Source organism: Dermacentor variabilis, chromosome 3 (genome assembly GCF_050947875.1).
Source record: "Dermacentor variabilis isolate Ectoservices chromosome 3, ASM5094787v1, whole genome shotgun sequence".
In the NCBI taxonomy this organism is placed as follows: domain Eukaryota; kingdom Metazoa; phylum Arthropoda; class Arachnida; order Ixodida; family Ixodidae; genus Dermacentor; species Dermacentor variabilis.
In genome coordinates this window covers 75,718,701-75,730,092 of record NC_134570.1, presented here as the reverse complement: position 1 = coordinate 75,730,092, position 11,392 = coordinate 75,718,701, and the positions used below count along the sequence as shown (strand labels likewise).

The 11,392-nt window shown below is 50.4% G+C and overlaps 1 protein-coding gene across 1 annotated transcript; it reads left to right on the top strand.

The window, feature by feature from the left end:
* Positions 1-149: 149 nt before the first annotated feature.
* Positions 150-6,265, top strand: LOC142575887 (uncharacterized). The gene is made up of 2 exons (XM_075685659.1): positions 150-800; positions 4,111-6,265. The coding sequence occupies exons 1-2, from the start codon at positions 357-359 to the stop codon at positions 5,161-5,163; spliced, it is 1,497 nt and encodes a 498-aa protein (XP_075541774.1). The 5' UTR covers positions 150-356; the 3' UTR covers positions 5,164-6,265.
* Positions 6,266-11,392: the final 5,127 nt, after the last annotated feature.

Sequence of the window (11,392 nt, the reverse complement as noted above, 5' to 3'; positions counted from 1 at the left end):
TGACATGTGTATGTGGGTCACGGAAAGTGGCATCAGCGCGGCAATTTAGCGCGGACCGCTGCGCCACGGCGCGATCAGGCGCGGCCACCGCCAGAAGCGCCCGCGCGCGAGTGTCGCCGCGCTGTGTAGTGCGACGAGCGAGAGGGCGTCGCGAAGCCTCCCCTTCCACATTGGCCTTGCGCTGCGCGGCGGCCTCCTCTGCTGCGGCGATAACCGCGAGCGCGAGCCCCCCGACCATCCCGCGCTTCCTGTGAACCGCGCGCGTCGTCGTTGTCGAAGGGCGAGCGTCGAACGAAAGCCCGGGTGCATCGGCAGGACGGCCTCGTTGCGGTGACGAACGCGAGACGCCACCAGCCATGGCGCGGCTCCGGAGGAGGACTTCTCCAGCACCGGGTCCGCCGGTCCGGACCGCCTGCGGATTGTCGTCTTCACGTCTCGCCTTGTTCGCGCTGACGCTCTGCGTCGTGGCGTCTTCCCACGGAGTCGCGGCGGCGTTCGGGGCCGTCCGCAAGAGGGGCGAGGACGTGTCGCTCGTCGAGTGGTCGCACGGCACCAACAGCCGCTGGAAGCTGGAGCAGGCGCTGAGCGGCCGCGCGGCGCCGTACGTGGAGGCGGACGTGAGCCAGGCGGACGGCATGGCCGTGATGGCGCACCCGCCCGTGCGCTCGTGGGACCTGAGCCTGCGGGAGTTCCTGCGCATCGTGTGCGGCTCGCCGCGCAACGTGACGCTCAAGCTGGACTTCAAGGCGAGCGAGGTGCTGGAGAGCGCCTTCCTGGACATGGAGAGCGCGCCCCTGGAGGTGCGTTTCAGTTTGGACTTACTCGGCCGTTTGCGCACGATGCCTTGCCTTGCACGAGCAGAGCGCGATAAAGCAAATGAATGGCTGACAAGGCGCCGGCGCCTCGTCATCCCTCCCGCATATGACACAGCGCCCGGCGTAGGAAATTCGACATAATAATACATGACATGACATAATATAGAATGCAAATTCAGTTTCCTAGGATAGCATATGGACACGAGGGAGCGTTTTCATATTTCAGCTGAAACTGGCCGATGCCGTGTTTTAATTATCTGTATACAATTAGCGCGGTCGTTAGAGGGCGCTTTAGGTATGCACTGTCTGCGCGTATCACCCGTACGGTGATACGGCGCGGCTCTATTTTGTCGGAGGGATAGATTTGCCGTACGACCAGGTGCGTTTCCAATCGCTGATAAGCCATGGTTTTTCCTGTATAGAGACATAATATAACGCGCGCGGAGGATGTGTTTCAAAGTTTAATAGTGCCCGCGTTGAGGTCTGTGTCTGTTTCAGCTCATTATCGCTATAAATGTGTAACACAAAAATCACTCGCCACGTGACTCTCCAACCTTTTCCTTTATATCTTTTTTTTTTTTTATATCCGTGGTGGACATGTAGAGGACATCAAAGAGCGCATTAATTAAGCTGCAAGAATCGCTATCTCTGCCGAGCAAAAAGAGCTCAGAGCAAGTTACAACTTAGCGGTGCAGCGGCGCAGAGAGCGGAGATGAGGATAACCGATAAGCTGTAGCGCGTAACAATGTTATCTCACAGCGTCAGAGCCCGCGCAAAGGAGTATCGCCGATGCATCTGCCTAAGCACTCCACAGAAGCCATGCACCGAAGCAGCGATCACTCCACTTTCACCATACCGTCCGTCGATTCACAACACGTGGCTTCCACGAGCACTTCCATTGTTGGGAAAATGATCGTGTCGAGTTGTTTACGCGAACGTGTATTCAAGCGGAGTGATGCTGCCCTGCACTTGCAGATCTGGCAGCACCGCTAATCTCCACGTGTCTAGGTTGTCTTCACGTATGAACTAGTTATGTTGTGCGCCAGATTATTATTTCTTTTTCGCACTATGACAATCTAATTGGCTTACTAGCGTTATGCGCCTTTAGCCCTCCCCTCCCCCTTCCCCCCCCCCAATATAAAAGAAATAGTGTAGCTTGCGTTTGTGAAAAAAAAAAAAAAGAAACGACTGACTATGAGAATGTATGTGATTTTTGTGTCTGCTTATAAACGTGCGTTAGGGATTTCTCAATCATATTGATCGCGTATATGTATACCTTTAAGAGGAACGACGCAAGTATATGGTTTCATTCTGACCACTTACATGTTCTTCTTCCCCACTGCTTCTTATAAATACACTGTTACGGTAATATGCAAAACGAACTTGAGCTACCACTCGCTTACTGTCGTTTAAGGAAGGCTACAACATACGCGGTGTAAACTATAAAACGAGCCAACGTAACCCGTGGAAAACTAACACGACCAATTATTTTATGCTTACGGTCACCGACGAGCGGCAGCTTGCTGGCAGGTTTGATGCCAGAATTTAAAAAACTGACAACGTTGAAAATAACAGTGCTGCATGCACTCTGAGCAATGTGTATGGAATATTATCATAAGACGTGTGTATGAAGCTTTGTATATACTTTAAATATTTTTTGTAGTTTATTAATTTCTACCTTCTGTCTCCTCGTTAGCTCTGTTTAAACGCGGGTGTTGCAGAAAACATTGATTAAATAACGCCCGCTTTACCACTGCGCTGTGTCTGTTACTTTTGGTCACAAGCACTATTTTTCACTAAGTCATTTGTAGACAGAGTGTAACGTTTTTGTTCCGTTTTAAGTGCATAGAAAAAAAATTATTTCAGACCGACCAAAGGAAGCGCTCCTTTCAGAAGTCGGCCCTATAGTCTACTGCTCTGCCTCAACATTGTTAAATAATTGGCGCGACCATCATGAAACTTGCCAAAATAATTTTTCATCACAAAGAAGTAGCACACAGGCAATGAAATGAACTTACACTTATTACACCGTAATTTGCACTTGCGTCATATGTTCCCTATGACGACAAGATTTCACTTGGCAACGAATGAGTCGCTGAGACAACTACTGCCGATAAGTTGAAGTGCTTAGTGTTTCGGCATTTCACAACGCTCTGTAAACTGCCTCTAATTGTCATCAGCGTATGACATAGCGTGGAGGCAGGCTGCGTTGGGTAATTACCTGTCGTAACCAGCTAAGATGCTGCTGTTTAGCATACCCATGATCTGCTATGGACGTTTCGAAATATAACGTTATTAGCACTCCATTTTTCCTCGATGATAATACCACATGCGAGGTTTACAAATGGCCAACTACCAGCCCGCGGGCTATGACGGACACAACGGCGCAATAATATGGATTAATTTGTCCACGATTAATCTGTCCGTACTCTCATTGCGAAAACCGTCATCTTTAAAGAGCATATACTTGTCTATAATGCACATAGCGTCGTGCTCAACCACTACAGTAGGGCTTGTTGTCGCCTTCGAAGTATACTTTGTTGGGCCACACATCTTCCCGAAGTCACAACGACGTGCAAACTGGCCGCATTGCCTCACGCGGCTGTGAGGGGGAAAGCTCTGCGCAAATTTCCAATAACTAAGACTGCTTCATAGAGCATCTAACTCCCAACTGCGCATCGCCGCATAGGCGTGAGTTTGAGTACCGGCAGCCGTGGGCTGAGTTGTGTTTTCCTTCGCTCCATGGCGAGGAAGAAAGCTGAAGAAGTGGCCTGGCGAAGGCATGACAACGTCACCTCAATAAAACGACCAACGCACACTCCAAGATCACCTTAGAGCTATTAAGTGCTCTCGCAAAATATTATACTTACCTTAATTCATCAGAAAGCGGAAATTGCGTCCTGAAAGCCGAGGGGCAACTCTGCATCAGGATGAAAGGGCCCATAAGCAGCTGTGGGGGGCGGATATTGTTTTATAAATATTAATGTAAAGAAACTATACGGTTTAGATTTGATATGACTATGGCTGATTTACATCGGTAAACACGTCTCCTGGTCTATAGAAAGTACACAGACGACCTAACGTCACTAACAAATCTACCCAATTTTACCTAAATTGTGATTTTTAGATTTCCAGACGTGTTGTCTGTGGGTCAATAGCCCCGGAAAATGTAAGGCCATAAGTTCACAGGCTTTTTGAGGCAATCCTATCGACTTTACCGTAAAGCACCTCTAGACTTTATGTCGAACGAATTTTAGAGAGACGAATCTAAAACGAATGCCACTTTCCTTCGCAGAACTTGCGTGACCTCTGGCTGAATGCTGACATCGTCGAAGGACCGGGCGGCAGTCCTGACGTGGATGCCCAGCACTTCTTGCAGCTGTGCACCAGCCGTTTCCCGCAGGCCACCCTGTCGCTCGGCTGGACCACGCGTCCCATGACATCTTACACTTGGGCTCACGTCGAGGCCATGGCCCGACTCCTGGTCTGCGGTCCGTACCGCGTTCCGCACGTCACGTTTCCCGTGCGAGCCTCCATGCTGGCCGCGTCGACAACGCAGCTTCTGTGGCTACTGGACGTCATCCCTGGCTCGACGCTCACTGTCTGGTCTTCGCCGCGCGACCCATGGAGCACGAAAACACTGGTAAAGCTACGGAGCCTTCTCCCGTTATCGGCCGTGTACTACGACCTGCCGTCCGACCAGAAGCAGGACTTTGACCGCGCTAAGGCCGCCGTCGCGTCCTCCGAGCAGCACAACCAGCACGTCGACGATGGTCCGCTACCGGAATGGTCACTGGGCGTCGGCTACTCCTGCCAACACCGGGCACTCGCTGGCAAGCGGGCAGTCGTGTTAGCCGGACCTGGAGCCTGGCTCCTGCTGCCAAAGAAGTGGCACCTCGTGGAAGCCAAGGTGGATCTGACCCGTATTGGAAGCTTATCGCTGGGCTGGGGACCGGACACGGACAAGGTACAGATCAACGGAGGCTGCTTCTATGTGACGCTGACAAACGGCCCCAACATAACGGTGCAGGTGTGGGCATCTCCTTGTCTGCCCACTACCTCTTCTTTCGATGAAGCAGACCACGACAAGAAGAGTGACAAATTACGCTCTGGAAAGCCTCTGGTGACCCGCAAGTGGCCGTCGTCGTCATCACCGTCGCCGCAGACGTCATCGCAGACGGCGATGGCAGCTGCGCCTCCAAATTCACTCCTGCTGGAGTCTCCGGGCCCCGCCGTGGTATACGACGTCCGCATTTCATCGTCGGCGACAGCTTCGTGCGCGACGTCATTGACCACGTTACTGCTCTTGTGCCTCGTGACTGCTTTGGCTGTCTTCCTGCTCGGCTGATGGTGTGACGCTTGAACATGCGTGTGAGCGGGTCTCCGTCAAATTCAAGTTCACCGTTCCTTCTGCACGACTAAAAATCGAAGCGATATCGGCTCAGCGAACGCGTGCTCTCGTTTTTACAAAGTCATGGGAAGTCAGGAATCTACGCGCTAAATTGTAACTTTTCATGCCGACATGGCTTGACGGCTGGCCGTCGTGTCCTTTGGCGTTGCTGGCGACTACTCTGGAGACCACCGCGGAGGTGTTGCTTATCACATATCCTCCAGAGGTCAAGACACTTGTCTAGAGCTCGCGAGACGGGTGCTTTGGACTGCCGCGGCGACGTATAGTGATGATAACTTTTGCGAAACCAACTGGATATGGGCATGCAAGCTAAATTTACGGGGTGCGCTGTCTTCTCTCTCCATGCTGGTTGCCTCGTGCTATGGCGGCTGCTTTGGCCGTCAGGATCGCGTTCTATACAAGTGTCATCTTTGTACATGTGGCAAGAGCGTGACGTTACGTAGACTGCTCACAAAAGATTATGTAATACTTTGGAAGCTAGACAGCTCGTAGCTATTCTCCCTGGTGTTTCTGTTGTTGTGGGTCGTCAAATTTAGGTAATGTTATTAGCATATGTTATCGCAAATGGCAAGAATCACTGAGCCGCATTCTAATATGCTTCTGGTAATGGGCAATTGTACCAGGTACTAAATAGCTAATTAAAATTCAGCGGGACTACTTCATTCGTCGCCTAACGTACGGGCTTGTTACAGCGTACCCGAGCTCTATGTTGCATTCTTACGCATTGGTGGGCAGTGATAGTGATTCTTAGGAAGCCAGCTTACTTCAGGCCGAGGTAAAATTTTATCAGCTTATAGTAGGCTTGCTGAATGAAAGGCGTGGTCTTGTCAATGCTTCCGTGTATATACGTTAATCACTACAGATGATATATGGCTTGCGACAAAAGGCTAAAAACCACTGCCTTCAAACCCCTACCGATAGTTGGCATTTATCGGTATTGCGCGAGGTCCTGTGTTGTGTGGTAATAAAGAAAAATAAGCGAAGGTAGCGACGCAGAGTTTCTGTTCTTAAGTCTGTAATAAAGTGGTTCTGGCCAGTGCATTTTGTCTTGTCATTTTAATGAACCAATAGTCGGTCAAGATCGCATGCACACACACACGTACGCATGTGTACACAACGCGTCTGTGCACAGCATGAGTCGGTGCAATCTGTACACGCAAATGAAGACATAAGTAAGGTTGCGACTGACGTATTGACAAAGCTGCTTAGTTTGTTGGCCGACCCCTAATACGTCACCCACACTTTGCCCTAGATGGGCAATGGTCCGCCTCGTCTTTGTATAGCAAACTGAAATCTTTATGAGCATTTCATATGACGTGCGATTGGTTCTCCATAGAACCATGTGATTCGTTTAGTCACGTTATTGGGGCCATGCAGCCAGTTTATATGTAGTGAAGAAGCTGGGGCCTCGTTTCCGACCAACAATCGGTCTTTTAATTTGATTTGAGTCACGTAAGAATCGCCGCAGTGTCGCACTATTTATGATGTGTGTTCCTTGACGACGCCTGCACCCACAGAGCATCGATAGCGCAATACACGCTTCACGGAAGGCCTGCGCACATTGAGCCGTGACGTCATGTGGGAAGACCGAGAGATCACAGGTGTCGGGAAACGGTGACGCAGCAGATGACACGACGGTCAATGGGTCATCAGTTATTCCAGAATGAATTCTGTCATGAAAGCATCGGCCTTTCTATAAATGACGTCGCAGACAGGACGTGACGACGCTATCCAGGGACTGCGTGCGTGCTCGCGCATAGCCGCCACGTTATGCTTTTTAGACAAGCGTTCCACCGTTTTCCCTGCAAAGCGCAGCGTCACGAAAGCATGACCGCGACAGGTGTCGTCGCTGCTGGTTTATCAGCGCTACAGTTGATATTACGGGCTGCGGACGCAGTCAGTGGCGTTGAACGTTTATTCGTAGCCTTCCTTATTCGTGGAATTAATGAGGCTGCCGACATGGGATACCCGAATCTGAAAAAGCTGGGCGAGCTTGGATGCGCCTTCAGCAATGGCACGAAGAAACAGAAAAGCAGAAGTTTATCAGCCGTCGATCCATTGCATAATAAGTGATGTTCTTGACTGGACAACGTCACTTTGTTTTGTTGCCATTGTTGTTTTTATTCATTTCAGCGCGCGCGCGCGTGTGTGTGTGTGTGTGTGTGTGCGTGCGTGCGTGTGCGTGCGTGCGTGCGTGCGTGCGTGCGTGTGCGTGCGCGTGTGCGTGCGCGTGTGCGTGCGCGTGTGCGTGTGCGTGTGCGTGTGTGTACGTGTGCGTGTGCGCGCGCGCGCGCGCGCGTGTGTGTGTGTGTGTGTGTGTGTGTGTGTGTGTGTGTGTGTGTGTGTGTGTGTGTGTGTGTGTGTGTGTGTGTGTGTGTGTGTGTGTGTGTGTGTGTGTGTGTCGAGCTACGCCTGCGGCACGGTTATAGGCATCCTCGCCCTCGATCTCGCGGCGGCGCCTAGAACTCCACGTCCCGTGCCATATGGACAATTATACCCGACACGTGACGCATCTGGCAAAGTGGGGCGCCAGTGAGGTTACTCGTGGGTGGAGGCGCCGCTCCGTGGGAGGACAGACTCGCGCCTTCCCGAGCGCGCGAAGGCAGTGCTGCAGCAATGGCTAATTGTTTTACACAGTGCTAGTCTGCTCATGGCGCCAAGCACACGGGCGTTGCACAGGTCATGACGGCCGCTGTGAAGCCGACCGCGTCGAATTGCGTTTCTGCACGGCCCGGGCTTTGCGAGCCATGTTTGGTCGCGAATGACGCAACCACCCTACTCTCCAATCTCGTACTAGCGACTATAGTGCAGAGTGGAAACTGCCGAGAATGTTTTGTTCGAATGTCGCAGTGTATACGCAAGGACGCGGATACAATTACAGGGCTCATTCACACCGGCGACACGCATAGATCGCGCAACCACCTTGATCGCAAATAGTCGCTTCTCTCGAAAAGCAACTCTTTTTTGGTCACACGCTCGGCGCTGCTCGATTTTTTCAGCCACTCGACTGCAGCTACAGATTGGCTGAACCAATCAGCGGCGCAGTTGGACGACGTCGGAACACGCCTATGGTTATTTTGCATGGTGATGGTGGCGCGAGCCGAAGCGAAGGGCTCACTCATTTCGATGTGGCAACATGCAGTCGCGCTTGCCGATAGGGAACTTCGGCGGCGCCAAGTCGCTCCTCGGTCGCCATGGATGGATGGATGGATGGATGGATGTTATGAGCGCCCCCTGTGGAACGGGGCGGTGGGTTGCGCCACCAAGTTCTTGCTATTATGCTGCCTAATGTGCTACCTAGGTTAAAAAAGAAAAAAAGGGAAAGAAAACAATGTGAACTTCCAGAAACAAATTTTCTGGCCACCTATTCCGAACTTTGCGTTTGTGCGTCTCCGTTTTCTGTCGTTTCCCAACTTTTCTTCCACCAATCTTCCCCAATCGCCTCTTACTCCTACTTACTCCGTAGGTCGCGCGACCTCTGTCGGTGGCCAGTGCGAATGCTCCTTCAGCCTGACCGCGGCTGTAGATGTTCACGAGAACGGGCTCCCACAGTGCTCCGCAAAACCTGAGCTCCTAATTATGGCGTGTAGATTTGTTTTCTCGTTCATTTCGTATATACACTGCGCGTTAGCATTTCATCGCCGCAAACTGTTTTCCTCCTATCTTCATCGTTGTGGAAAAGTCGGCAGTAAAGTTGACCAGGTAGGACGCTTCGGATAGCTGGTTCTACAACAGCCGGGCAAACAGCGATGTGAAAGACGTGGACGAAAGGAAGATGTATGGTAAGATACACACCATACAGCGCCTGCGTTTGTCTAACGTCTTCCTTTGATCGACGTGTCTTCTGCGCGGCTGACCGCATTCCTAACGACGGTAAAGGCTGCTAACATATATTTAATGTCATCAAAGCAGACAGCCCACCAAGCAACCATATTAGTTTCGGTTGCATGAACGATGCCGCATTTGTAAGGTTAAACAGTCAATAGTGACGCGGCTGTTGCGCGTGGGCCCCAACTTGTAATGATATATATATATATATATATATATATATATCGACCGCATAAGCGCGCTGCGCACTTCTTTCCGCAGTGGCATTTAACTGTTCTGGCGTCGTTACTCAGCGCCAAATGACGCGCGCCTTGTCGAAAGACATGTTTAGGCGCTGATGAGCGTACCTTTAGCCATGAAGGAGATTAACCGTTTCGTGATTATGCCCAAAAGGAATGTTTTCTTAAATGACGATAGGAGCTGTGAAAATCAGGTCGTACGAAGAAAAAGAAATCGTTAATCTTTTGCAAATGACCGGTCGAAGCTGACTTGGCTGAGTTCCGTGAGTCGTGGCCGAAGCATCGGGCATCCGAAGGCCGTGCCACAAAACTGTAGTTACATAAGGCAAACTCCGTTTAATGCATTGGGTACCCATACTTCGAAACTGTCTAAACGTTTGCGAAAATTTGTAGCACTCGTATATATAGAGCACCAATAGGAGCAATAAATTAATTTAGTTGATGGGGGCATTTCTGTTTACGCAATGTAGTCGTTACCGCATGCTTTCCGGATTAAACATGATAAGCAAAATAACCTGCGTGTAAGGGATCTTGAAGGCCATCAACTGGCATCTGTTCGTGGTAATGAAGGCCGGAAATACACGCGAAATCGCTGCGCGACTGGCCGCTAGAGGCACTTCGCGGGTTTTCGCGGGATTCTTTCACTCTCGGGAAAAACACTTTTATGTAGCACTTTATGTAGGAAGCTGTATCAGGAGTTTTTCATGTCGCTCTACAATTTTCTCATTTACACTTTTAATATAATTATAATATTTGAGAAGTTGAACAATTAATTAAGACTAGTTATCTAATTAGGCAGAACGAAAAAAAATTAATCTGAGTATCTCCAAGCGAAGGCAAATAACATTACTTTGGTCCTGTCCAGCTACGTGGCATTTGCATATATTTAATGTTTGGCTCAAGTTACGTGTGACACCCTGTATAATTGACACAACACTGCCTACCCGTCAAGAGTCCGTGTCTGAGTATGCCCGCGACGTCATTGCCCGCAAGCCGAAGAATAATAATAATAATATCTGGGGTTTTACGTGCCAAAACTACTTTCTGATTATGAGGCACGCCGTAGTGGAGGACTCCAGAAATTTTGACCACCTGGGGTTCTTTAACGTGCACCTAAATCTAAGCACACGGGTGTTTTCGCATTTCGCCCCCATCGAAATGAGGCCGCCGTGGCCGGGATTCGATCCCGCGACCTCGTGCTCAGCAGCCCAACACCATAGCCACTGAGCAACCACGGCGGGTAAGCCGAAGAAGCACGCCAAGTTGCTCACCGTAACCTTTGTGCTTCTCGGAACAAGCGGAAAAGCATTTATGACCGCGTCCGTCGTCACCGTGGCGCCGGCTATGTTCCAGGGGATCTTGTCCTTCTATGGTCTCCGACCCGACGCGTCGGCCTCTCGCAGAAACCAATGTCTCACTATTATTAGTGCCGTCAACCAAGAGATGAACACACACACACACACACACCCACACACACGCACACACACACACACACACACACACACACACGTGTGTATGTATGTATGTATGTATGTATGTATGTATGTATGTATGTATGTATGTATGTATGTATGTATGTATGTATGTATGTATGTATGTATGTATGTATGTATGTATGTATGTATGCGCACATGCGTGCGCATACATACACACATCAGGGAGTGTCTGAGTGAAAGATATAATTCGAGCCCGAATGAACGCAAAGAGCCGCCATTGCCGACTATAGGAAAAAAATAAGACGATTGTAACACAAAGGAACGATAAGCACTCCGAGTCATATAGTGGTGGGGATAAAGCAGAATATGAATGTCAATATAAAATATAATAAAAATAGAGCGTTACCCCAGATCCTCTGCAGAGATGCATGCCAGTGTGAGATCACGCACAGACGCGCCGGCGCTCGCACGGACGCGCATGACGTCAACGGTGCAACCATAGCGCTGCGCTAAACCGCAGGACGTCAACACGGTACCACGACCAGATGGACGCCAACTAGCGGCGGCAGCTGCGTTTGCGCAGAGAAGCCCGTGCAGAACCACGTGGCCCTGTTTTGCCAAGACATTTAGGCCATAGGGTCCCGAAACACGCTTTTGGTGCGA